The sequence below is a fragment of the Bos indicus x Bos taurus genome, chromosome 5, assembly GCF_003369695.1.
Source record: "Bos indicus x Bos taurus breed Angus x Brahman F1 hybrid chromosome 5, Bos_hybrid_MaternalHap_v2.0, whole genome shotgun sequence".
Classification (NCBI taxonomy): domain Eukaryota; kingdom Metazoa; phylum Chordata; class Mammalia; order Artiodactyla; family Bovidae; genus Bos; species Bos indicus x Bos taurus.
In genome coordinates, this window is record NC_040080.1 from 60,016,470 (window position 1) to 60,044,402 (window position 27,933).

At 40.1% G+C, this 27,933-nt stretch overlaps 2 protein-coding genes across 2 annotated transcripts in view; one reads left to right on the forward strand and one right to left on the reverse strand.

The window, feature by feature from the left end:
- AMDHD1 (amidohydrolase domain containing 1) overlaps window positions 1-19,149 on the reverse strand; it is a 39,009-nt gene extending 19,860 nt beyond the window's left edge. Inside the window, exon 1 of the mRNA XM_027542111.1 lies at window positions 18,455-19,149. Within this exon, the coding sequence (XP_027397912.1) occupies window positions 18,455-18,486 (32 nt within the window). The 5' untranslated portion in view covers window positions 18,487-19,149. The remainder of the gene's footprint in view (window positions 1-18,454) is intronic.
- On the forward strand, window positions 1-27,889 carry CCDC38 (coiled-coil domain containing 38). Its single transcript, XM_027542113.1, has 16 exons — window positions 1-136; window positions 2,557-2,657; window positions 3,765-3,930; window positions 4,408-4,472; window positions 6,916-7,079; window positions 7,210-7,290; window positions 9,695-9,852; window positions 11,763-11,883; window positions 12,997-13,000; window positions 16,600-16,612; window positions 17,379-17,443; window positions 19,139-19,290; window positions 20,488-20,623; window positions 23,610-23,815; window positions 25,683-25,779; window positions 27,779-27,889. Exons 1-16 carry the CDS (start codon window positions 94-96, stop codon window positions 27,887-27,889), a joined length of 1,683 nt encoding a protein of 560 aa, XP_027397914.1. The 5' UTR covers window positions 1-93.
- The last annotated feature ends 44 nt before the right edge of the window (window positions 27,890-27,933 follow it).

The following is a 27,933-nucleotide window of genomic DNA, read 5'->3' on the forward strand; positions in this document are numbered from 1 at the left end:
TATTGATTCCCTTTACATGTGCTATGTATTATGTAATGTTTATAGAGTTTTTAAAATATATTTCCTTTTCTTTGGACAGGGCCAAGACACAAAATGTCATCCCAGTTTTTGTCACTATCACCAGTGACTCCTGCAGGTAAAGAAGAAATCAATTACTGGGTTCTTACTTTGTAGCCAGTTACAGTTAGTCTCCATGATGGATTGGGCAATAAGAAAAGGAGAATACTGCATGACTGCATGATAAGATCAGGCTTAGTGTCTCTATGTAAAGAGTTTATGAACTGCCTGCTGAGAAAGTTCCCTTCTATTTGTTAATACTGAAAAGAAAAATCTTCAAATCAGAGGGGCATTAAATGATCACAGTTAGCTACATTCTTAGAGTCCTTCATGATATAAAATAATTAGCTCAATTATTCATCATAATAAAGGACATAAAAACTACCCTTTAACAAAATCTGTCTTCTTTCTTTTATCATCCTTTATCTCATTTTTCCGCTTTACAAATGGACAAGGAATTTGTATTGGTCTACATACAAAAATAACTTTTTATCACTTATAAATTTGACAAAGATTTAAAAATTGGACAACACCAAGAATGTGCTGTGGATAACAGGTGCTCCAGAGGCATTCTCTTTGAAAAAAAAAAACAAAAACATAGCCCTATCTGTGTTTAGAATTAAAAGGTTTAGCTGCACTTGACAGAAAATATAAAACAACAGTGACTTAAACATGACACAAGTTTATTTCTCTCTTAAGTAACAAACTCCGGATAGAAGCTTTCCACGGCTCCTATGAGAACTCACATCAGGGGCCCAGGCTTCTTTTAGTTTATTGCTGGTCTGTACTCTATCCAAGATGGCTACTTCCGCACCAGCGATAACACCTATATTCCTCCCAGCAAGGGGGAGAAGAAGGAAGGGAGGTGCACACTCCTTCTTTTTAGGACACTTCCTAGAAGCTGCACTCACCACTTCTCCTGACATCCCCTTGGCCAGAACTTACTTACATGGCTATGTCTAGCTCCATGGGAGGTTGAGACACGTAGTCTTAACTCTGGGTGCCCATGTGCCAAGTTAGAGTTGAAGGCTCTCTTTCTTAGAATAATGGAGAATGGGTATCGGAGAACCATTAGTAGCCTCTGCTCCACTATTAAACTTTAAAAAGCATTTAAATAGGACCATATTGGAAATTTCTTCTACAGATACATTTGAACAAGTGATTAAAGATATGCGTATAAGAATATTCAGTGCAGCATTATTTATAATAGCAAAAGACGGGGATCAACCATCATGTCCATTGATATGGGATTTGTTGTATTAAGTATAATACATCCAAAGAATTGGCTACTAGATAGCTTTTTTAAAAAATGAGCTAAATATATATGTGCTGATATAGAAAGAACTCGAAGTATATTGCCAACTGATAAAAACCAAGATGCAGAATAATAGAATAGTATGTATTAGATGATCCCTCCTTTCCTAAAAGTTTTGTATTACTTTGTCAAGAACTATGAGGTATCTAGGATGTTCCTCTATTTACAAACTAATAAGTTTGCTTGCCACAGTTGCTTGGATACAAAACTCCTGGGTCATAGTGAAAGCATTTTATCACTCACAGAGCAATGAACAACATTTTTGGGACCAGTTTCCTGAGCCCATGACCTTCTTATAAATTAATAAAACTACATATTAATAACATTATATGACCCTCTGAACCCACAAGAACCCACAAAAGTTAGGATCTTGACAATACTTTGCACCCCATACCTTCCCTTCCCTTACCTGGGGCAGCCATCAAGCCTGTTGCCTACTCTCATCCACACTCCCATCTCCAAGCCCAGCTGCCTGGACCCACTCTCAACTGTCTCTGCTAATTTATTACAAGACCTAAAATTTCATGTTCTGCTTTGACATCTTTGAGCCTCAGAGAGCTCTAAAGGCTTAACTGTAAGTCCTCCTGTTATTGGCAGATATGACATCCACCAAGTGGGAAATGTTCCCCATGAAGCTAATTCCTCTATCAGCAGGACCAGCTACGCTCCATTGCTCTTCAACATAATGGGTTTTATTTTCCTGCCAGCCTGTGAAACTATTCAAACAAGTCAGTCACATCCTCCTGTAGAAGCCAGAGGTCATTCAACCCTCTTGTTATGACAAAGCTTGCCTCCTGCAGCTCCTGGTTCACTCTGCTCCTGAGTGCACGTGTGATGTGGTATGGCCCTGCATGGCCCATGGCATCCTCCTACACTGGGGCCTATGTGACTAATTAAATTGCTGCCAGTCTCATCAGTCCAGTGTTGTGTGTTCAGCTACCTTGTACTGCTTAGGGCAGTGGCTCCTTCCTTTTCCCCTGGGAAACAGAGGAACTGTGGCTCCTGCCCCTATGATCCAGGCCCTACATCCCGACCTTGTTGGGGGCAAGGCTGCATGGATCCTCCTCCTCAGAGATGCAGGTGCCCTCACTTACTCTCCCCTGTATGGTGGGAGCCTTGCTGTTCTGGTCAACAGGAGGATTGACAGAAGTTTTTTGTTTCCTTTTTTTTTTTTTTTTTAACAGAGAAAGAAAAAGATGAGACAATCAAAAAGGACAGGCCATATAAGATCTTTTTTAAAGATCTCTTTCTTTACAAAGAAAATGAAATGGCAGCAAAGAAAAGGGTAAGATAAACCACAACTGCAATTAATGTTAGAATCATACTCTCTTAGCCATCACTTTTATGAACTTTGCTGGGTTGAGACATAGAGTCAGATGTCAGATTGCGTGTCTCCCATTATGCCAGGAGCTGGTGTAATCGCTGTTTTAGGACAGCGTCCAGCCGTGGTAGGGAGCTAGCGATCACCGCCTACTGGAGAATATAGGCACAGCACTACAATCCGGTATGACAGGTACATTATACCCTATCCGTCGATTCTGATGCCCACGTTTTCTCGCATTTTCACATTTCTGAAATTGGGGCTCAGCTACATAGATGGGATGCCATACAGCACTGGCACCGCATAAAATGATAGTGCATCTTACAGATGGCATCTTAGAGTTGAAATACAGTAACAGAAGCATGCAGAGAGAAAGGGACACTTGTATTTGTCAGTGAAAAGAGGGAAGAGAGGGTGGTGGGAGCCATGATGGGGTATGTGTGCAGAGACTACTGAGGAGATAATAAGAACTGAATCATTAAAAACAAGTCAGAATTTGCTAGGCAGATGCAAATAAGAGAATGCATATGTATGTACTGGGGAGGAAGACGGAATAAAAGTGGAGGAAGAGGTGTCATTTTAGAATGAGCTGGTACGAAACTATGGCCAACTTCCTAACTATACCTTGCAGTTAATTTTCCTGCTTGTATGATGAGACCCCACATCACTGTGTGATTTTTTTTTTTTTTTTGAATGTCTACTTGGGAGGTCTATTTGTTCTAAGTTTTCAATTCCACAGAACCAATCCTTTTCAATCAGTGGAATCTCCAAGTGACCTGCATTCTGAGCTGGATGAAACTGTGAAATTAAAACCAGATCACTTTCTAATCTTCTGTTTGTGAAGTTCATGTTTAATCAAGTTTGAATGTTCTTTCTTTGTGCTCAGCTTCCTACGAGAAGGGATTGAAAACCAAGCAAAACCTTTCAGACATGAGAACTTGAAGTTGCTTGTTTAACGAATTAGTACTGAGAAAAGGACTTGTTGCAAATGATATTTATATATGATCACTATTTTAAGACAACATTATTTTGGTACATTAGAAATTCTGTTAAACTTTTTCACTTGGGCAGGAAAAGTTTCTGAACCGTAATATGAAAGTCTACCAAAAGTCTACTTTTTCATCACGAATGAAGAATCGTTCACACCTGGGCCAAATAGCAATCTTTGCTGACGCAGGTGGTGCCTCAGTTGAACGACTGGGGCTAGATCCCACTCTTATTCTCAGATTAACAGAAGGTAAGTCTAAATTACTGTTTGTTTAAGAATATCATTTTGAATATTTACTATTAATGTCAGGTAACTGTATGAAAAAGAGGCAAATGCTGGTAATATAGTGATATACCAGTGATTATACCTTCTGCCACTTGTGAGCTGTATGATCTTGGACAAGCTTTGTGACATCTCTGAGCTTCAGGATCTCACACACAGGATGGGGATAGTAACAAGAACATTATTGGAGGTATTAATGGAATTAAGTTAAATTATGGATGTAAAGAATCTAGTGAAGTTCCTGGAATATGGACATAAAATAAATGACAGTTATAATATTGTTAAAGTCACTTTTCAGTGGCTAGGAAAAAAGTTTTTCTAAAAGTATAGTATTTTTAAAACTCAGATATTGTATGCAATAATTTAATTACATAGCTTTTATTTTATATAACATCTCTGAGGGATAATGAACCAAACTTAAGTCTATTTCAATTTTCTTTAAAGGTGCAGACACAAAAAGGACCATCCATGAATTTATTAGTGACCAGAGAGACAGGTTTATGCTCGAGGTAGTTAAAATAATTTCTTTCTCCTGTTAGCTGAATTGAAGACTTCCTGAATGGCACTGCCACATTTTCACCTGGACGTTTTCCTTTCCCATGACAGGCCCCAGCTCCATTGCCCCTCCTACCCTAAAGACCCAGCCTCTTCCAGACCCACTTCAATCAGGCTTTTGTTCTCATCATTCCACCAACACCACTTCCATTGCCCAATTCAGTCATTTCAATCTTCCTTCTACTTACTTCTAGCATCTGTTGGCCCAGGTGATCATCCTTACCTGAAACACTTCTTCAGCTAGTTTCCAGGACCCTCTATGTCCTGGTTCTTCCACAGCACTGACAGCTCCCTCCTTCACAGTTTTCTTGTTCCTCTGTGCCCTGATCTTAGAATGCTAGAATACCCCAGGGCTCACACTTCACCCTACACTCTATCCACTCTCCTCCAGGCTGGAGGCTTTAAATCCTACCATCCTATTAAGAGCTTCCAAATTTACTTCTGATTTTCCTTCCTGAACTCTAGACTCACCAGTACAACTCAGACCCAACAACTATAACCATAGTTCTTAACATCTCTACTTAAGATGCTCCACAGGGATGTCAGACTTCACATTTCCAAAACTTCCCTTGTTATCCTTTCTCCCGTGTCTGCAAATCTGAATCTCAGGCAGTGTTTCCTATCTCTGTCAACAGCAATTCCATTTTTCCAGTTACTTTGACCCAAAATATTGGGGTTATCCTCAACTCCTCCTTTACAACCCACATCCAAATACCCTTTGGGATATATTTTTTCCCAAATATATCTGTAATCACCCTACTTTTCACGACCTCCTCTGCTGCCACTGTAGTTCATGTCACCAGTAGGTCTTGCATGATTATTATTATTATAACTTCTGAGCACTAGTTTCCTGCTTCCACTTTTGCTCCCTGTAGTCAGTCTGTCCCCTGCCCCTGCTCTGCTGAAGAGCTGACTTTTCTGGTCCCCAGCTCTGCTCACTCTCTGACCTCCTTCCTTCCACCCTGTGCGTTGCGCACTCTGCTTCAGCCACGCTGGCCTCCTTGCTGTTCCCAGGACACACCAGTCATACTCTCTCTCCCTCAGGACCTTTGCACAGGAGGCTTTTCCTTCTGGGAAGAAGATTCCTCTTTGAGATAGCTACATGATTTGCTCCCTACTTCCTTTCAGTCTCTGTTAAGTTTTCACTGTATCAGGGAGTCTTTCCTGGGCTAAACATGGTGTTAATCTCCTGCCCTTACCCACTGGACCACTTATTCCCCTTTAATCGACATCTCCCTCTACTAGAATTAACATCTCACAAAAGCAATCCATTTTATTCTGTTCACTGCTCCAAAAGAATGATTAAAACAGAACTGGTGCACAGTAAGCACACAGTAACTGCTTGGCAAATGAAGTAATAAATATTTGGGGGTTATACACGTGGAGTATCTAACTTTTGGTTTTTTTCTTTTCCTTTAATCTTTTATTTTACATCCATTCATATTTAGAAATACTGTATTTAAAAAAAAATCAATTCATTGATTACTTATTTTTGGCTGCCCTGGGTCATTGTTGTAGTGCCCGGGCTTCTCACCGTGGTGGCTTATCTTGTTGTGGAGCACAGGCTTTGTTGTCTGAGGCATGTGGGATCTTCCCGGACCCAGGAGCTAACCTGTGTCTCCTGCACTCGCAGGTGGATTCTTATCCACTGCACCACCAGTGAAGTCCTGGCTGTTGTTTATTTAAAGTTATCTCATTTCCACATTTGAATCCATTCATATTATAATGTTTGTGGCTTTGTTTATACTTTATTGTTCATGCATGGCATTAAAAATACAAGTAGATTCTTCCATTATGTAGTTAAAAAAAAAACAAAACAAAACAGAATCTAGCTATCAAAGTTGCGTTGGAGGATCTAAACAGGGTGCTTTGAGGCTGGTTAAACACTCCCCCACCCCGCACTCCCCCTGACCCTGGGGCTGGCTTGGAGGAACTGTTGGACCCTGACTCTCCCATGGTATTTCCTATAGGAGAGCCTTTGTGATTGCAGACAATCCAATTTCCCAAGGCCCAGAAAGTACCAGAGTGTGGGTAACACTAAGTGGACCTGCTTTTTGGAGAAATATGGAACATGCCCCTCCCCGCCTTTTTAGGATACAGCCTGAGGAGACACATAGCTATTTTTATTTGTGGGGCTATTTTGGAGCAATATCAAGCCTCTTCATAAAAGTCAAAGAGAAGCATTAGTCTCCCTTCTACCTATCCTGAAAATAGAATTCCTTCATGAAATGAAGGCCACAGCCGCAAGGTTCACACGCTATTATTTCTAATACAAATGATCACAGATATACAAAAATAACCAGGCAGGTTATTTTCCCCCTTTGTTATGAAACCTTTGAAATGTGCTAGAAATGTGGAGTCATGTTCTTGATGCACTTGTGTTTTCAACATTCTCAGTATACTCTGTCAACCAAAAGAAACACCATTCAAAGGTTTGAAAAACACACAGCAATGAAGGAAAGGCAACTCATGAAAGCAGAAAAAAAGCTCGAAGACGACGCAATAGCCTTTGAGGAGTTCCTCCGAGAAAATGACCAGAGATCTGTAGATGCTCTCAAAATGTTCGTTTCCCCCTACTGCCCACCGCCCCCCCGCTTTGGCCAAATCGCTTTTTACCCTCTTCTTTCTTCTTTTTAGTTTTTCAGAACACAGCCCAATACAAAACAGACTAACAAATCTGTTCCTTTTCAGTGCAGCTCAGGAAACTATAAACAAACTGCAAATGACGGCGGAACTCAAGAAGGCGAGTTTGGAGATCCAGTCTGTGAAAAGGTAAGGCTGGGCCTGTCTTCTACCCATCATTTGTCCCTGCCCCCACTGAAACCTACTGGTGCCTGGCAAGACCTCAGGGGGACTAATCCTGATCAGTTGGTGATTTCATAAGTATGAACACATTTTAAAAATAAGTAATTTGTTGATCAACGATTGTGTCTACCTGGAGACCAGGAGACAGTGACCTCTGGCTGAAAAGTTTCTCTAACTTGTCATTACAAGATATTAGTTGAAAAGAAGGAAACCAATGTTAGAGGTAAGCAAATTATTTCCTAAATGTTCTTTTTTCTTCATTCTAAGGCACTGTTCTTCCCGTCCCCCATTTTAACATCTCTGAATTTAGGATGCTTTTAATATTTTTACAATTATCTTACAATTATAATTGGCAGTATTTTTTATATTTGTACTTACACTTGGTTGAAATTAACATTGATATTAAAACAAGGATTTTATGTACCAATATTTTCTTAGGTCAGTTTCCCAAGGCAATAGAACTAAAAGCAAAAATAAACAAATGGAACCAAATGATGCAATCAACAAGGGCCTAATTTCTAAAATATACAAATAGCTCATACAACTCAATAACAAAAAACAATCCAGTCAAACATGGGCAGAAGACCTAAATAGACATTTAGAAGAAGACATGCAGAATGGCCAACAGGCACATGAAAAGATGGCCAACATCATTAATTATTAGAGAAATGCAAATCAAAAGTACGAAGTATTACCTCACACTGGTCAGAATGGCTGTCATTAAAAAGTCTACAAATAATATATGCCGGAAAGGGTGTGGAGTCTGCACAGTTAGTGGGAATGTAAATTGGTGCAGCCATTGTAGGAAACAGTATGGAGTTTCCTCATAAAACTAAAACAGAACTGCCCAGTGATCCTGAAATCCTACTCCTGGGCATAAATCTAGAGAAAACTGCCATTTGAAGAGACAAATGCACCCCAGTGTTCACTGCAGCACTATTTACAGTAGCCAAGACATGGGAACAACCTCAGTGTCCATTGACAGATGAATGGACAAAGAAGATGTGGTATATATACACAATGGAATACTACTCAGCCATAAAAATGCATGAAATAATGCCATTTACAGCAACATGGATGGCCCTAGAGATTATCAAGTCGGTCAGAATAAGACAAATATCATATATCACCTATATGTGGAATCTAAAACATGACACAAATGACCTTATCTCTGAAATAGAAATAGACTCATAGAGAACAAAGTAGTGATTGCCAAGGGGCAGGGTATGGGAGAAGGATTGGAGTTTGAAATTAGCAGATACAAACTCATATACAGAATGAATAATTTCCTACTATACAGCACAGGGAACTATATTCAATGTCCTGTGATAATGAAAATGAATATGAAAAAGAATGTATATATAACTGAATCACTTTGCTGTACAGTAGCAATTAACAACATGTAAATCAATTATACTTCAATAAATTTTTTTTTTTTAAGAGGAAAACACTGGGTACCCAAGGAGGAGCCAAATGTAGTAAGTCAAGATCATCATTAGGCTCTGACTTCAGGCAAGACAGGCTTCTTCTGAATCTTACCTTGAACTGTAATTTTACATCTGTTCTAAAAATTCTTATTCTGACATAAAGACCCAATATGGTTTTGCTGCTGAAAAAAATGCAAAGTAAGTTAGAAAAGCCAGTCAAATGTCTTCTACCTGCTTTCTCTTGATCTGAGGAAAGTTGATATTCACAGTGCGAGGCAGAGCTGATGGTGGGACAGCCAGGACTACTCCATGTGGGAGCCTGTTCTCTGGGGGAAAACAAGCCCCCAGTGAAGTTGGAGCTCTGCCGCTGGCTGACTGCGTTGTCTCCCATCATTGTGCTCGAAGCACTTTGCTTCTAGGCCAGAAAAAACATGGAAGAGCCTGGAACAGCTGCTGTGAGCAAATGCCTGCTGCCTTTTCCCGGCCTCCATGGATTGGCCCAGATGTCAGTCTTACAAGAGGCTCGGGGTCCATGGGATGCTGCAATGCTGGCTGCACCTGGAAAACCCTCGCGTTCATGGGAGATGATGGAAAGCACCAGGGTTTGCCAATCTGGGGCCCAGAGCACATGCTGCTCCTTTATAGGGAACACCTGGGCACACTCGATCCTGGCCCCCTCAATGTACTTTCTGCCTCAGTGCTGGTTCTGAGGGTCAGCTGCCTAGCCTTGGGCATTTTGGTTCAAATAACATTCCTACAGGTTTCTTGCCTCTTGTGTCATATCTTATTGAAGTCCTTATTTTTATGGCCATATTTACAATATTTGTTAAGCAAATTATTATTCAAATACATGATCAAGAGAATGACTTTTTTAAAACCTATTTAAAAAATGAACATGCTTTCACACGGGTATATCTAACCATATCTATTTTTCTTTTGAGTAGTGAAATAGCAAAAACAGAATTCCTCCTTAGAGAGTACGTGAAATATGGGTTTTTTCTGCTGAAACTGTCTCCAAAACAATGGCAGATCCAGCAAGCAATGAAAAGGGTGTCAAGGAGTAAAGAAAATGTGAATGTCATGCTTCCAAGTATAATAACAAGTAAGTCCCATATTCAATTAAGTACATATCCTAATTCTAAAATATTCTGCTTCAGTGTTTGTTATTAGTTAGAATTTTTATTGTAGGCAGACCCTGAACAATCCCACTAACTCTGATATTATAAATTATTAATTTGGAAATTCAGGTTAATTTCAAATATGAAGCAATAAAAATATATACATGGAAAAATAGAAAATATTTTATTTGTAGATAGTGAGAATAGCATAGCTACAAACCTCTCCCCAATAAAAACCCTGAAATACAATTTGACTTGTTAAAACGTTCTGTAGAGTAATTGGACACAAAGTCAATTATACTTTATTAACCTACTGCTGCTGCTGCTGCTAAGTCGTTTCAGTCGTGTCCGACTCTGTGTGACCCCATAGATGGCAGCCTACCAGGCTCCTCTGCCCCTGGGATTTTCCAGGCAAGAGTACTGGAGTGGGTTGCCAGTGCCTTCTCCTTATTAACCTATTATATTAAGCTAAATAGGTTAACTTTATTAATTAGAAAATATACAAGGAAGTTAAATTCAAGAAAGCAATAATAACCTTCAATGTGTGACCAGGAGATTTGACAAATGAGAAATATGTTATCAGACAGGAAGATTGATTTTGTAAAGTTGCCAATTTTTCTGAAATTCATATATAAGCTTTATGGAAGTATAATAATAATGTTACCAAAAATTCCTCAGAGAGTTGGGTTAGGTAGATCTTTGCACGATGATTCTGAGGTTCATCTAGAAAGATACACAAATACTTCCGAACTAAGAAGGTGACGGGTGGGTGTGTTACTTATCCTTTAAGATGTTATATTATCACAGTCTCAAAAATGAAAACTGTATGGTACTGGCATTAAGAAGCTCAGTGGAACAGGAATAGATCCTATTATAGGTAAGAATTTCATATGTAAGTGATGAATGTAGGGTCACAAATCAAACATGAAGACAGACTCCCAGCAATATTGGGGTAACAAGAACCAGACACATCCTCCTGCCTGAAAAACATAGGAAACAACAGTTTTAAGACATCAGACATCAAGAAGCAAAACAAATCCCCGAGAGAAGGGAAACACATGAGTTGAGCCCTGTGCTGGCCTCAGGGTGCTGCCTGGAGAACACTTCCAGGACTCAGTGAGGCAGAGGGAGGCCTCAGCAGGCTCTGTGGATGGAGAAGACAGAGCTGGGGGTAGGGAGACCATGGTGGCTGGAGTCCCCGGAGCAGAGTACTGGAGGGGAGAAAGCCACACAGAAAGAGGGTTCTCGACTCGTCAGCTGAGAGCTCATCCTGAGCCTTAGGGGTGAGAGCACTTATACCACTGAAATCAGCACATTACAAATCAGGGAGAATCTTTCCCCTGAGAGCTGGTTATTAAGCCTTAATTAGCACACCAGGGGTGACTCCCCTGCTTAGCTCCCTTGTGTCTCTCATGGTTGCTGCGTGTGCTTAGATGAGATCATGTGTATAAAGTGTCAAGCACAGTAATGACATTGGGTTAAACTCATTATGTGATGTTTGACAAGAGAGAAAACACATGGGAAGGAAAACTGAGAAGTATTTACATTTAACAGCTTAGGATTCAGTGCTCCTAGACTTGTCCTGTAACTCAAGGATGCTTAGAAAGCGCTGAGTCTCAGTCCAGAGGGTTGAATGGTTAACACCAGGATTTTAGAAGTTCTGATAGACTGACATGGGAAAGAGACTTCTTCAGGCCCTCTAGGTTAGTTCTCATCCATCCTGCCTTCTCCAGAGACCAGCCCTGGCCATCTGCATAATACATATGCTGGTTACCATGTCCCCATCTTACATTTCTGTCCCTGGAAATTTTCACAATAACTTGGCCTTCACCCTGAAACAAAGCTCTCATTCTCAAAAGTTTCCCCACCCCAACTTGTTTATTTTCCATTCTAGAATTAAATGCAAGGAGAAGAGAGACCACTGACGAGTCCAGAAGGACATCATTTTCGGAAGATTCTTCTTTGGGAAGAAGTAGCCAAGGTAACACTGGATCTTTGGCACTTCACCCACAAAAGTAAAGTCAGAGAAGGTGCCCATCTCAAAGTGGAGATGCAGGACCTATAAACTGAAAAACAGAGCCTAGTGTCCACATCACCCTTAATCCTGGGGAGCTAGGTGTTCTGTTTCTGTCTCTCTAGACATTATTACGAAACTCAGAGAGGTGGGGGAATGAATAGAACCGGCAGAGAAGTCAGGGGCAGAGGATCTTGTACAAGTTGTCCCTGGCTGACTAGCACATCCTCTGAGGTCCTTCTCAGCTGGGCCTCCTCATTCCTCTGGTTCAAGCCTGCCCTCTGGTGTTGGTGGACCAATTCCCAGGGCCCAACAATCCAGGCCAACAGCAACCAGGTGACTGTCATTGGCAGGTGACTCAGGGAAGTAACTGGGAAGACTGAGGAAGCTCTACCATGCTCATAATCAACTCTAAGGATACCTTCAGCCTCAACCCCTGCCCAACCCCTGCCCTGTAGTCATTCAACACACACAGGCAAGCTGACTTCCAGGGACTCTCTTTCTCCTTTATCCTGCTGCCAACCATCAGAGGTATTTAGTGGTAGGGGTAAAGATCAACCATACAATTCGCCTGCCCAGAAACAACCCTGGCATAAGTGCACTTGGCCAGCTGATTGAAAAGGTGGATTCTTTCAGAGTGTGAGGCCAATTTGGACCCAAATTATTTAAGACATACTACTTTGTCTGTTAGAGGATCTGGAGTAGGGTGCAGGTGAAGGGGGTGTAGAGGAAGTAGGTGGTGGGGTCCATATTTTCTTCTCTTTAAAATCTTGAATATAGGAGTCACTCAGTTTGAATAGCATCCCTTCCCAAGACATTTTTAGTAATATGTGTTCCAGTATCAGCTTAAAAATTTAAGATGCTCATTTACGGTGGTGCTACAATCCACTGGTTCTTTGTCCATTTTCTTTCCTTCCCCCACTCACCTTGGATATACTGGAGGAATACTATGTATCAGCAACTTTTTGAAACTCCAAGTACACAAAGATGAGTAAGATATAGTTCTGCATACTGCACTATACAAATACAATGTAATGGGACAAATGATACAGCAGTGATGGTGAGGGGTCTGGGGGCAAAAACCAAAAATGTGATCTCTCCCTAAGGCATTCAGAAAAGTCTTTAAGAGGAGGTGACATCTGAGCTGGATTTTGAAGAATAAGTGGGACTTTCCAGGTAGAGGGATCGGGGAGTGAGACCTGCTGTAGTTTCAAGACGGAATAGCAGGAAGGGTGGTTGGAAGCCACAAAAGCTCGGGCATGAGGAAGCATGACCTGGGGGCCAGTGGATGCAGAGATCCAAGACCAGTTACCCACTTCTGAGTTTCAGACCATGGTCAGACCCAGACATTGGTAATAAATAAAGTCCACCATTTTTATATCCTTGATCTTTTAAAATCTGTGATTAAAAATGTATATGATTAGGTAACAAGAGAACTGTGATTTATATTCACCATTTATGTCCCTGATTTGTGCCATGTTTTAGACAATAAAAACACCACCCCAAACAGCGATTTCTGATTTTATGCTTGGAACCAAAAGTCAGTAGAATAAAACAGCACCATTTTCTATATGACTGTTTCTAATAATTTTTTTTTAAGTAATGGGCATATCAGTACAGAAAAATGAATCCTGCTCACCAAATAGCAAGCACTCATTCCTAATTACATGTTCTTTTTACCTCCACCATCACCAATGATGTGGACTTCACCTGGACATTCTGAATAGCAAGATCACGCAGGAGGACCACTCCCAACCTAGAGGATAAGAAATCATCCTTATCAAAGTACAGTACATATTGATTACCTCTCTTGGAAATGGTGTATTTTTTTATAAGCAAATATCTCTTTTAGCCTTTCTTCAACATATGTGCCACGTATCCATACCCACCATAGGAGATGCTGGAGGTAGCGGTTGCCATTTCTATGTGCTTGGCAGGTGACCAAGTTCTCACAGGTCTTCCTGTATCCTTTGATGAGGGCCTACATCTGCTATTTGCAGAAACCACCCACACCCTGCCTCTTGGCTCTTTGCCTCTCAGAATCCACTGCCCAGTTGTTTTTGATCTACTCTGCTGACTCATGTGTTTACAAATTTACCATGGCATTCAAAATTGCTGCTATAGGACTGCTGCTGCTGCTAAGCAGCTTCAGTCGTGTCCGACTCTGTGCGACCCCATAGACAGCAGCCCACCAGGCTACCACGTCCCTGGGATTCTCCAGGCAAAAATACTGGAGTGGGTTGCCATTTCCTTCTCCAGTGCATGAAAGTGAAAAGTGAAAGTGAAGTCACTCAATTGTGTCTGACTCTTAGCGACCCCATGGACTGCAGCCTGCCAGGCTCCTCCATCCATGGTGTTTTCCAGGCAAGAGTACTGGAGTGGGGTGCCATTGCCTTCTCCACTATAGGACTAGAAAGCACTTTTTGTTTGTTTCTTCCCTTACTTGATTATTGACTCATTTATATTCATTATTTCAGAAAGTGGTAGTTCTCCACCCTAGCTACCCTGAAGTGAAGTGAAAGTTGCTCAGTCATGTCCGACTCTTTGCGACTCCATGGACTGTATAGTCCATGGAATTCTCCAGGCCAAAGTAATGGAGTGGGTAACCTTTCCCTTCTCCAGGGGATCTTCCCAACCCAGGGATCAAACCCAGGTCTCCCACATTGCGGGAAGATTCTCTACCAGTTGAACCACAAGGGAAGCCCAACCATACTGGAGTGGGTAGCCTATCCCTTTTCCAGTGGATCTTCCTGACCCAGGAGTTGAACTGGGGTCTCCTGCATTGCAGGCAGATTCTTTACCAAATGAGCTATCAGGGAAGCCCCCAGCTACCCTAGAGGAGCTGTAAGAAAATATATTGATGTCCAGGATGGATACTTTGACCCCAAAGGAAGTATCTGGGCCAGCAGTGTATTATCCATGATAAAAGTCAACACTGTGCTCTGAATTTCAGGGGCCTCACGGTCATTCTACTTCTGTGGCATTTTAGAGTCACTGTTTTGTTGTGTTTTAATTACATTTTCACTTGGAGAGAATTATAGATTCACATGCGGTTACAAGAAAAAATACAGAGAAGTCTCACTATACTTTACCCAGTTTCCCCCAATAGTAACAACTATTGCAAAATTGTAGTATAATAGCACGAACAGGATATTGACATCAGTACAGTCAAGATACAATCAAAAACAGAACATCATAAGGATTTTCCATGTTGAAGCACAAAGTAATACGCAGACGTCACATTCACTTTCTCAGAAAGTTCACTGCTTCTTAGTTTCTTTCATTTACTCAGCACGTATTTACTGAGTGCCCTATAGGGCCAGAATGAAAAAAAAGACAGTCTTTGCTCTCAACAAGCCTACTGTCTAGTGAGGAAGACAGACAAGGAGTTCGTCAGTTACATTATACCATGATGAGGCCATTGGAAGGACAATCAGGGTGCCTCAGGCCTGCAAAGGAAGGACTCTCAGCCCAGAGGAGAGGTGAGGGACTGGAGAAGCAAAGGCGGGATCAGTGGACACCCTCCAGATCAGATGGCATCTAAGCTGTGTCTGGTGAGAGGACGAGGGGTCAGTGAAGAGGGAGGGGCCTGCTGGCACAAGGGTGGCAGTGTTTGGGTCTGTTCAGAATGGCTGGGCTGCAGGGTGTAAATGGACAAGACTGGAGGGGTAACTAGGTATTGTCTCATGAGTAAGGAGGCAGTGGGGTCATCCCAAAGGTGTCTGTGTTTTGTTCCAAGTGCCCTGGGAGTCACTGAAGGTTTTAGCAAGAATGTGACAGAGGCTCAAATCAGATTTACATTTTAGAAAATTGGAGATGGTAGTATTTTAGAGAACAGAATGGACAGGGAAAAAACTGGATGTAGAGGAGCCAGTTAGGAACCTGTGGTCACAATTCATTAGATGAGAGATAATGAACTCCCCCAGCCAGACAGTGGCAGCTGGAACAAGAAGGAGAGGCTGTGGGACACATCAGGGAAATGCTACCTAGGGAATTCCCCCAATAAAAAGAGTGGCCACAGATAACTCCCAAATTTCTCATGTGGCAACTGGATGTGTGGTGTTGTCATTCAAAGGTATTAGGAACACAGCAAGGGGAGCAGGCCTGAGAGGAAAATAAGGAGTGTGATTTTGGATGCATTCATCTGAGCTCTCTATGGGACACCCAAGTGGATACTGATGTTCAGCTGGAAGCTGGACACTGAAGTCCAGAGCTCAAGACAGACAGAGATGCGGAAGTCGGTATGTTAGTAGTAGTTGAATCTATAAGAGAGGATCAGCCCCAGAGGATGGGTAGAAGGAGAGGGAAGAAGGCTGAGGAAACAGACTCAAAGAAAAGGAACCAAAAAGTAACATAGTATCAGAGAGGTGGGAGAAGACTGATTTGAAAATGATATTACTGAATCCACTAACAGTGGACTGAACTGTGGATGTTTCCCAAGTATCCCTTGACTTCTATGGCCCTCTCAATTTCCCTACAACATATTTCCCATTGCTAAAGGGCAGCTCCAAGCAGGTTATTTTGTCCCTTCAAACTCAGCATGAACAAAGCAAATGTTAATCTTGTCCTTGTGCTATGCTTAGTCGTTCAGTCGTGTCCGACTCTTTGTGATCCAAGGACTGTTAGCCTACCAGGTTCCTCTGTCCATGGGGATTCTCCAGGCAAGAATACTGGAGTGGGTTGCCACGCCCTTCTCCAGGGGAACTTTCTGACTCAGGAATCGAACCTGGGTCTCCTGCATCGCGGCGGGGGCGGGGCGGGGGGCAGATTCTTTACTAGCTGAGCTACCAGGGAAGCCCAATCTTGTCCTTATCCTATCCTTAAAGCTGTTCTCCTTCCTGTTAGCATGACCTCCACTACTCCAGGCTTACTGACTACAAACGCTGAAGTCATCTGGTCTCTTCTCTTTGTGCCCCAGGAGCCCTTTCTATTCTTGGTTCCCATGAATTCTTTCTTTCCTGTGTCTCTAGATTCTCCTCCCAACCCCAACCACTGACTTGTTTTCCACCATCACTACAAACATTACTTACCTAGGTCACACCAACAGCTGCTTTACTCCTTCCTTAGCCCCTGCCCTTTTAACATTCCAATCATTTTCAATTTATCGTTCTTAAAGGATTCTTTCAGAGCCACCTTGCAAGCCACATAACTATTCTTTAAGTATGTATCTCATCACCCACCCCACTCCCCAACCAACATTTCCCCAGCCTGATCAGAAGATATTTTACAGATGCACCTCAAATAATTGGTACCACACGGTACAACTCTTCCTTATGGTCTCTTTGTTTGCATATGTCACCCTTGTCTGGGAATGAATGATTTTCTTTTGCATTCTTGTGGAATCCATGGATTCCTGCAATTCCCTAAAAGGCTAAACAGGCTATTGAAAAGAACTAGGTTACATTTAGGTTCCAAAAATAACTTAGTCATGAAAGCAAATCTGTTGATAGAAAATGGCTCAGAAATCAGGCATTTTCTTTTCCTTTTACAGCCAAGCTGAGAGTATCAGTTCAGAAGACAGTTTGGAATTCTTTTTAGATGATGATATGGACTACGATCTGGTAACCGGACTATTTGTCTTGACTTAAATATTGTTTGATGAAAAGTATAGATGCTCATTTCTTCTTTTGAAATTAAAATGTCCTGTTCCAAATATTCCACAACCTTTCAGAAGAAAATATGATTTTTTAAAATTTGTTTGCACCAGGTCTTAGTTGCAGCATGCAGGATCTTTAGTTGTGGCATGTGGGATCTAGTTCCCTGATCAGGGAACGAACCTGGGCCCTCTGCACTGGCAGCATGGAGCCTTAGCCACTGGACCACCAGGGAAATCCCCCCAAATATGATTTTGCTACTGTTCTCTAGTTGTATATATAGTTCATGTTTGTCATCAGACATTTAATGAAAAATATATGTCAAGACTTCCCTGGCGGTTTAGTGGTTAAGACTCTACACTTCCACTGCAAGGGACATGGGCTCCATCCTGGTTGGGGGAACTAAGATCCTGGATGCTGTGAGGCACAGCCAAAAGATTTTTAAAAAATTATAAGTAAATAAATGTGTCCTTTAGAAGGTAACAATTTAGGAGATATATATTATCTACAATCTTCCTGTGAACATAACCACCTTCTGATTATTTATCATTTTATTGGGGCTTGAGATATATTGGGTAGCTGGACTGTGAGATAAATTGAGCTTCAACAAAACAGTTCTTTGTGGCTACAGGTCTGATTGTGAACTAATCTCACCCTAAATACAACCACAGAAACTCACAGAAAAGGAACAAAACACTTAAAAGCATTAACTGTATACTACATATAACATACCTTAGCCAAATCATCTTTGTGTGTGTGTGTGTGTGTGGAAAAAGCACAACTTATCATCTTAACTAGTAAGTGTATGATCCTGCAGCGTTAACTATTAACATGCTGATGTAACAGACCATTGGAACTTTTTCATCTTGCACAATGGAAACTATACATCAACTGAACAACTCCCCTATGCCTACTCCCTCTAGCCCCTAGCAACCACATTCTACTTTATATTTCTAAGAGTTAGATTACTTTACATACCTCGTAAAAGTGGAAGCAGTATGTCTTTTCATGAGTGGCTTATTTCATTTAGTCTCATGTCCTTATGTTCTTCGGGTTCATCCATATTGTAGCAAATGACAGGGTTCCCTTATTTTTTAAGGGTGGATAGACCACATTTTCTTTATCCATCCATCAGTCCATTGATGAACATTTAGGTTGCTTCCACTTCTTGCTACAGTAAATTTGATGAACGTGGGGATGCAAATATCCAAGTCATCTCGCTATAAATTAATTCAAAGTGATATAAACTTATGCTTAAAATTTTAGAAAATAGAAAATTATTAAAATGTAGGGAGAAAATGACCTTCACTCAGTCCTCTGTCTTTTCTCATTCTACTTCTTCTCTCGTCTTTCCCTAGAAACTTGCCTTTCCTTTTTTCCTGCTTTTGCCTCCTCCTCTGCCCCATCCCTCTCCTTTTTCTTTTCCTCACTCTCTTCTTCCTTTTCACCGTCTCTAATAAACTTCATCTCCCCCCCAACACCAAAAGTGTTCTCTTCTCTAAGGCCAGCTCTCACATGGAAATAGGCTGTCGTCACTCTTTGCCCATTATCTCCCTTATAATCGGAACAGTATTCCTTTACCCCACTGTTTTTTCCTAGATAAGTCACATATGCACAGGTAGCATGTTAAGTGAATTAATTATATTCTTCATTATTGATTAGGAGCCTGAACTTTATTTCAAAGAACCTGAAGAGTTACTTCAAGTCCTCACAGAGCTGGAAGAGCAGAATCTTACTTTGGTACAATATTCCCAAGATGTAGATGAAAATCTTGAAGATGTAAATAAAAGAGAAAAAGTTATACAGGATAAAATGTAAGTCATAAAAAACAAGCAGACATTCTATTAACCAGTTTCTAATCAGAGACGAAGTCCACCTTCATTTATGTGTGGCCCTTCCTTGTGGTTTCCCTGGATTTAGGGAAGAATTTTTATTAATAGTTTACACTGCAGAATGGAAAAAGTAGGAATTATATTTATACAGAATAGACTGGTTTTAGTTTTAGTCCCTAATTCCTTTCACTTGTCAAAATATTTTCCTAGCTAGCAAGAATAAAAGACAATATAGATTATAAAGAATCAAAATGTCACCTACTGCCTTACTCTTTGTTCAATGCAGTTTTACGCTGTCATCTGGCTGACCAAATCATGCTTTGGATGATGATGCTAATAAACTCATTTTCCTTGGCTGTGACTCTCAGCAAAAGTTTTTTCATGACTTAAATATTGTATCATTTTATAATGTACATTATCAATATCAGGGCTATTATAAAAGGGACTTCTGTTGGGAAGGGGGCTGGATTTGATGACTCAAAAAATTCCTTTCTACTCTAATACTTGTTGTAAAAATGTGCAGAACCTTTTTTGGAAGACTCATTTGCACCAGAAGATGTCAATCTTTTTAAATAGTTGTCAAACTGCATTGAACTTTGGGACATATTAGAAGAACTTAAAACCATAATCTTATAGCCACCCAGTAAACTACTGTCGCCTTTTAATCCTTGTCTCCTCACTTCTAGTCCTCAGTATATGGTGCCCCCACCATGACACTATGATATGAGGGGATGGGGTGTGTATGGTTGGGCAGGAAAAGGGTATTTACATCTGAAGCTCTAAGTAAGGAGTCAGGAGTCTCTACTTTTCCCAGTGGCTCCCCAGGTATTCTGATTATCAGTCAGGTTTGAGAACAGTGACATCCTAGGTCACCCAGCTTGGGTTTCCAATACCTCAATTCTACTGCTTTTTCTATTTGGGGGACTCAGGGGAGCCACAGAAGTAGAGGGGTGAGAAAATACTTCCCGATAGACGTTGAAAAGCATCTGTGCATTTATTTTTCTTATTTTAACCTGAAAAGTTGCAGGTATTTTGTCAATATCTTAAAATATAAACTTCTATTTGGCTTACTAGACATAGGATGTTGACACATGATCTAGAGTGCTGAAGCTCCTGACTGATGGTTTATTTCACTGAATCATAAATTACAGATAAGGGTCTCTTTCTTCTTTGCAATAGAAATACCAACATAGAGTTTCTTTTGGAACACAAGGCATTGCTCAAGGCCAACTGTGTAAGAGAAGAAGAAAAAGCAGCAGAGTTGGAATTAAGGTCCAGGCTATTTAGTTTTGGACAATATAACTCAGATGCTCAGGTAATCATTCTTTGCCTGCAGTAATTTTATTTTGGCTCATGGTAATAAGAATCTGCATTCCCTGTGTCTTAAGCATTGGAATAAGAGGATTAAAGCAAACCACAAGTCCCAGGTTGATGACAGAGGCTGAAAACCTGCTTGGAAATTACCTTGTCAATATGTATAGCCAACTTACACAGTGGATAGAAAACATTCAATTATCATTGGTACTCTCTTATGATGTAAGCATCAAGTATGATGCTGAGATTTCCCCACCTATAAATACATTTGTTTTAGTCAGTATACACATGACTATACATATGAAGTAGTTCATTGCTGTGATCATTTTGGTATTAATTTCAAGGGCAAATAATGAAGACAGGAAGCACTGAATCAGCACTGAATGGAGTATCTTCCCAACACTGAGCTTGTAATAGGTTGTGGCCCCTTTGGGGTCTGCAGAGTTCTATCACCAGAGCACCTGTGACATAGACTAGTGTGCTTATCTGTTTGCATGCAGGTCTCTCCCAGCTGGATGCAAACCCTAGGGCAAGGCTTGTCTTACCCTTCTATTCAGCTCAGTTTAGCAACCTCATAAAGCAGGTGCTCCATAAATGTTTGTTGAATGAATGATCAGGCTAGTTTTAAGATCCACAATAAACTCCAGCTAGCATTGGTTTCTTTGTAAAATCTTGAATGAAATAAAAATTCCAAACTCGTATGTGAAACTAATATCACAATTATAGTTATGAACTTGACTTTCAAACAGTAGATTTAAAGGGACTCTTATCAGAAGATCACTGTGCTCCCTTACCCATATAAGCAGGCAGGGTTACAAAAACAAACCTGTTTATGGCTCCAGTCACAATCCACATTTCTTATGTGGTGTAACACCAAGGAAGGGAGGGATGGGGTTGTGCACTGCTAGAGCTGAAAGCTACCTTTCAGCTCTTCAATGCTGTCTTTTTTACACCTTAAAAAAAAATTGTGGTAAAAAATATACATATCATAAAATTGACCATTTAACCATTTCAAATGTACAATTCAGTGGCATTAATTATATTTGCAATGCTGCATAATCATCACCACTATTTATAGGACTTTTCCATCATCCCAAACAGAAACTCTGTACCCATTAAACAATAATTCCCTATTCTCCGACCAGCGTCTGTCTTGTTTAGTCACTACTCCTTTTGCGATCCCATGGACTGTAGCCTGCCAGGATCCTTTCTTTGTCCATACTTTCTTTCCCATGTAAGAATACTGGAGTGGGTTGCCATTTCCTTCTCCAGGAGATCTTCCTGACCCAGGGGTAGCAAAAAGGAGCTTTACGTCAAACAGGACTTTTTTTTTTTCTTTTTTCCTTTTATTTTATAGGTATTTCTCCAAACTTCCTAAAATCATTTTAAATATAAATAGGTACTACAGTAAGTGTTACTGTAGGAGGAAAGAGAGGGGGCTTTATAGTAAATAGGACCATCAGAAAGCTTGTTAAACTAGGTGGGAGAGACAAGCTGTTTGAAGTAAGCTACTGGTAACAGATCTTGATTTGTAATTAAGTGTTGGTAGCTCTGTAATGAGTCTGTGGTTTCAGGAGGGGTTTCCCATGGCTCCTGGAGCCACATCTATCTTGAGTATTATTTGTCCGTGGCTTTATGGTGATTCTCATCTTCTTGAGCAGAAGCAGGAATGGGGGCAGGATTCTACCAGGAGAACGATTTACTTTGCCCAGAAGTTTATTGAGATCCTTTTATCTGCGAATGCCGGGTATACAGTGGAAACACAGAAACAGAGCTTTCTTACAGTCTCGAAAAATGTTACCTACAAGTTCGAACATCTCTACCAACAGTTAAAATGGCACAGTGGCCAGGTACAGGGATCAGCAAGGTGTGGCCTAAGCCTCCGCTTAGAGTAGAATACTGGAATGACTTCCAGATGGAGAGAATGAAAACTCAAAATGTTTTGTAGGCCAGCCTGGGAAGCTGTTTGCTTGTAACTTTTTTTTCCCTATGAAAAAATGCATTCATTTATTCAGCAAACATTTATTAAATGCATAGTTACATGCAAGGGGCTACTTTAGATATAAGTATAAACATAAGAAATAGCTCCTGCCTTCCAGGTGCTTACAGTCTATAAGGGACAATAAGACATGTATGCAAATAACTGTCAGACAGGATTATAGTGTTAGTAGTTACTTTTTGCGACCCCTTGGACTGTAGCCCACCAGGCTCCTCTGTCCATGGGATTCTCCAGGCAAGAATATTGGAGTGGGTTGCCATTTCCTTCTCCAGGGGATCTTCCCAACCCAGGGATTGAACCCATATCTCCCACATTGCAGGCAGACGCTTTAACCTCTGAGCCACCAGGGAAGCCAGTAATTAGAGTAGCAAGCACAAAAAAGGGAGTTCACATACTGCTGCTAGGAAATGCACTGGAGTGGGGAGAAAAAAGGATTTAAATGTTTATGTAGTGTCTACTTGAATGGGAATGATATACAAAAACATTCAAGCGTCCTACTAAATTATTTTATACCTAGACTGAAATATTTTTAAAGAAATAATCCAGGATGTTATTATAGTAATGCTCTATGTGCTGTGCTTAGTCGGTCAGTTGTGACTGACTCTTTGCGACCCCATGGATTGCAGCCCACCAGGCTCCTCTGTTCACTGGGATTCTCCATGCAAGAATACTAGAGAGGGCTGCCACGCCCTCCTCCAGGGGATCTTCCAGACCCAGGGATTGAACCCAGGTCTCCCACACTGTGGCGAGTTCTTTCCCTGAACCACCATGGAAGCCTGCTCTGACTATAAATTATGACATAAATTGACTGCTGCATTTTTTTCCACTGTTCTAATGTTGTATTAAAGTTTTTCTTTTAAAAAAGTATTTAGTAGAACATATTAATAAAAGCCTATTACAATATAGTAAAAGGGAATTTTACATTTATTGAATGAACAAGCAAACAGTAATGAGATGTTTTCTGCTCTCCTTTTCTTTTTAATCTCAGGAAAAACTGATAGACTCTCTTAGTAAAAAAATTAACCAAGTATACAAAGTCTGCATTGGAGATGCTGAGGTTGGAAGCCTCAACCCAGTTCAAAAGCTGGTAAAAGTAGAGTCTCGCCTGGTAGAATTGAGTGATCTCATTGACTCCATTCCTAAAGAAAATGTGGAGGCAATTGAGAGGATGAAACAGAAAGAACGACGGCAAAGGTACAGTCACTGTCTTATGATATACATATAATAAAACACTTAAACATTAGGCAAGTCTGTTATATGGCAAGTCTCATTATATGCCATATTGACACTAGAATCAAACTCAGATCTGCTGTCCTCATAGAGCTATTATTTAGTATGGAGATATATTCATCAATATTCTTAGGAAATAAATGTCATTACCAAGGATAAAATGAGCACTGTGAAGCAAAGAGTTCGTTTACCAGGGACAAATGACATAGTTTCAGATGGGCAAGGGGTCCCTCCAGTCTGGAAAAAAAGTGAATTTTCAGAGTGAATATTCCCTACTTATAATATGCAAAGGATTATCATGTGGAAGGAGAATACTTGTGGTGAAAGGGTTTAAGACTAGAATTTCCTTAATTGGAAAACTACAGGGAGATTTAATCTGTGAAGGAACTGTTTGAAAGAGCTAGATAATGAGGGTTTTTCCTTGGTTCCTAACTGCCAACAGCTAAGTTTCCTTACCTGTAAAATGGCAATAATGACACTTATCTCATATGGTTGTTGTGAGGACTGAATTAAATAATCTATGTAGTAAAATATCATGTATGAAACGAGATGCCAGTCCAGGTTCGATGCACGATACTGGATGCTTGGGGCTGGTGCACTGGGACAACCCAGAGGGATGGTATGGGGAGGGAGGAGGGAGGAGGGTTCAGGGTGGGGAGCACATGTATACCTGTGGCGGATTCATTTTGATATTTGGCAAAACTAATACAATTATGTAAAGTTTAAAAATAAAATAAAATTAAAAAGAAAAATCTATGTAAAAGCACTAAAGCATGCTTGGCGTACGGTAAGTACTCTAATAGCAGACGTTCATATTAGATACTTTGTTATTGCTTACCACTTTACTGGGGTGTTGGGGATATTGTTCCACCCATATAAAAACAAAGACTAGAATATACTAAGGTGATCCTGATGGGATTTTGTTGAATATGAAGCACATTTTAAAGAAATTATGAGAAATCACTCCTTCCACAAGATGACCTTTCACTTACACTAAGAACATCTGCATTTTTTACAGTAGAAAATATATTCTGACTAAAGTGTAACTACTATTTCTAACAGTGAGATTAACATATGAATCTAATCCCAATTATCATTTTGATCAAAAAAATTTTAGTGGATGTTTTCCCATGGTTCGGAGGCACCTAACATAATACCTAATTTTGCATAAAAAATGTTCAGTGAATGTTACATTGATAATTATATACATCCATAAAATAGTCACTTGGCAAGTGGTTATTCTGCAATAGGCAGTGGACTAGACAGTGTGCATATCTCATTTAATTTTATCCTCACAACAACTCTAAAGAGAACAAAGACAAATAGTATTTCTTGGCCTTAATTTGAGGATAACATTCAAAGAGATTTATTGGAAAATATATTTTTGTGGTTATCAACTGAACTATACACTTGTGACTTGTGTAGTTTTCTGCATGTTGTACTTCAATAAAAAGGTTTAAAAAGAGGGGAAAATAACTGGAAACTATCAATAATTCAAGTGGCCATCATATAGACTAATATAAAGTACTGAACTGTAAATGAAACGATGAGAGGGCTCTGTTGAGGTGCTTGTTTTGGACCAAGATCTGGGTAGATTTTGCTTCTTCAACAGTGACATGCACTTTCTTCCCATTTCAACATAAACAGGGTTTGTTGTTGAAATTTCACCTGAATATTCAAAACCCACAATTATGGGGGAAGATGAAGTATTATTTTCATTTAGCCTTAAAGGAGACTTAACAATATTTAGGTAATTCTTTATCAAATAGTATTGATGTAGATCTTTTTGACTGGGATTTATAGCTAGAACAATGTCTTCCTCTTTTGACAGGTTGCGTGAAGAGAAAATGAGAGAGAAACAGAAACACCAGGAGGAAAGGCTAAAAGCTGCCCTGGAAAGAGCAGTAGCACAACCAAAGAAAAAGAAGGTCTGTGTTTTATTGTTAATAGGTCCAGCTACATCAATGTGTGAGGGCTTCTGTAATGTAAAAACAAAATACCTAACTCGTCTCATTTATTCAGGTTAAACTTCAGTAAGTGCGCTGACAGTTCAACTGATCTCTCTGGTTCCTTGTTATTTTTAGAATAATTTAAACTATTGGGTCTACAGTTTTCCATTAAACTCACTTTTTAGTAAAAGAAACTTCTCCCTTGCCTCTTTAGCTCTGGGTACATGAAACTACAGAAATACAAAAATAATAGTGTATTATATATAATTGGAAGGGTCTTTTAATCCTCACATTGTGAAAATAATGAGATTTACAGCTGAAGTTAAAATAATTTACCCAGAGTCACTTCAGATTTAGCAGGAGAATCTAAGCAGAAGCCAAGGTTCTTCATATTTCAAGATTACCTGTTCAATAAGAAGTTCAGGATGGGGCAGTCTCCAAGTACATGTGGTCTATTACTCCCCCTGGGTATGAAGGGCCTTTTGTTTCTATATGCCTCTCTTCCTGCTCTGAGTTTGAGTCTGAAATCATATTGCAGGGAGGCAATTTCATAGTTATCTGCAGAATTAATGTGGACACTGATTCTAACCATAGTCATAGCTAACGCATATTATGCACCTCACAACCAGCCACTGAAGTACTTAAAAGTCGTGAAGTATGGTAACTGGTAACTGTTAATATGTACTATGTTAAAAAAGTAATGATTTTTATATAAATTAGTGTTTATTTTTTAAAAGGATCTGTACTTACCTAGTTCAACTCTGCCTATGAAGATCTGACTTGTCCTCTTCTTCCAAGAGATAATTAGCCAGTTAACACCCTGCTACATGTATAAATTATTATTTACTCAGCCCACCAAGTGACCAATAATGAGTTTTATGACCTTTGTATCCCCAATGCCTGGCACACAATGGACAGTCAATAAATGCTTACTGAGTTAACAGACTAAAAATGAGAATGCAAACTGAATCTGGAAGAAAACTGAAAAAAAAAAAAAAAATGCTGCTAAGTCAACAATATATGAAGACCTCTGAAAGAGGTTTTTACTCAGAACACTTCATTGCTGGCAATTTTCTCAGGCAGAAATTAATAACAAAGGTTATCAAAGGAGATTGGTGCAGGGTGGGGAGGTGGGGGAAATCTGACGTTAGAAAAGGAATTCAAGGATTCTGGTCCTCTAAGGACATTTTTGTTGTTATAATGAAGGGGAGGACTGCCAGTGCTATTTAGTTCCCTGGAGCCAGGAACGTCGAATATACTGCAATGCAGGGATGGTCACACACAGGGTTGCTGCCTCTTTTGAGACACAATGGAGATGTCCCATCAAATTTCATGTCCAACAAAATAGTTTTTTATCCTTTTAATTTACACACATTCAGATATAAAGGCAAAACAAAAATAAACAAAAGGGAGAGAAAAGATTCAAAGAGAAAAATTAGTATGACATAAGTTGAGTGTATGCCCCAGAGAGAATAAACAGGTATGATTCAGGGTGTCCCTAAGCCTCTCCTGGTTGGAACACCTCCAAAAGCCAACAGGATTGTGAGTGCTCAAGAAGATAATAGGCGGTTTTCTCAAGTTATTGTTTAACAGGATTTTAAATGCTAGTAACTGTTGCTCAGCAGAGCAAAGTATCACTTCTAACCAGAGAAACTAGCTACTCCTCCTACTGGTGGTTACTGAGAAATGAAGTGTTGGCCTCAAACATGGCTTACCATATCTGAAACACATGACTTTATCTATACCCTCCCATTTCCCCATAACACCTAACTGCTCTGTCTTCTGCATACCATGGTACTCCATTTGCTACTTAACTCTGCCTGCGTTTGGACATCCATTAGTCATCAATCTCTTTGTAACTGGATTATTTTAAACTATATTATTCTTTGGGAAAATCAAGTTAATAATTAGTATTCTGGGTTATACTTCAATAGATAATGGTTATGAAAAATATTATTTTTCTCTTTTGTTTCAGCAGGGAAGACAACTTATCTACCGTTCAAAACCTCCATCTGGTAACAAACATGAACTACTTTTAGTCAAGGATACAAGAACAAAATCCCTGGAGGAAGAGTATTTTTTCACTTGAACAGGAGCAGTAAGACATTTATTACCAGAATGCCTTAGGCATAT

Bases quoted from the DNA above. Each gene is read 5' to 3' on its own strand.
- CCDC38 (XM_027542113.1), top strand. From the start codon at position 94: ATGTCATCCCAGTTTTTGTCACTATCACCAGTGACTCCTGCAG. The intron at 2,658-3,764 runs GTAAGATAAACC...TCACTTGGGCAG, and splicing joins AAATGGCAGCAAAGAAAAGG to GAAAAGTTTCTGAACCGTAA. The intron at 3,931-4,407 runs GTAAGTCTAAAT...TTTTCTTTAAAG, and splicing joins TATTCTCAGATTAACAGAAG to GTGCAGACACAAAAAGGACC.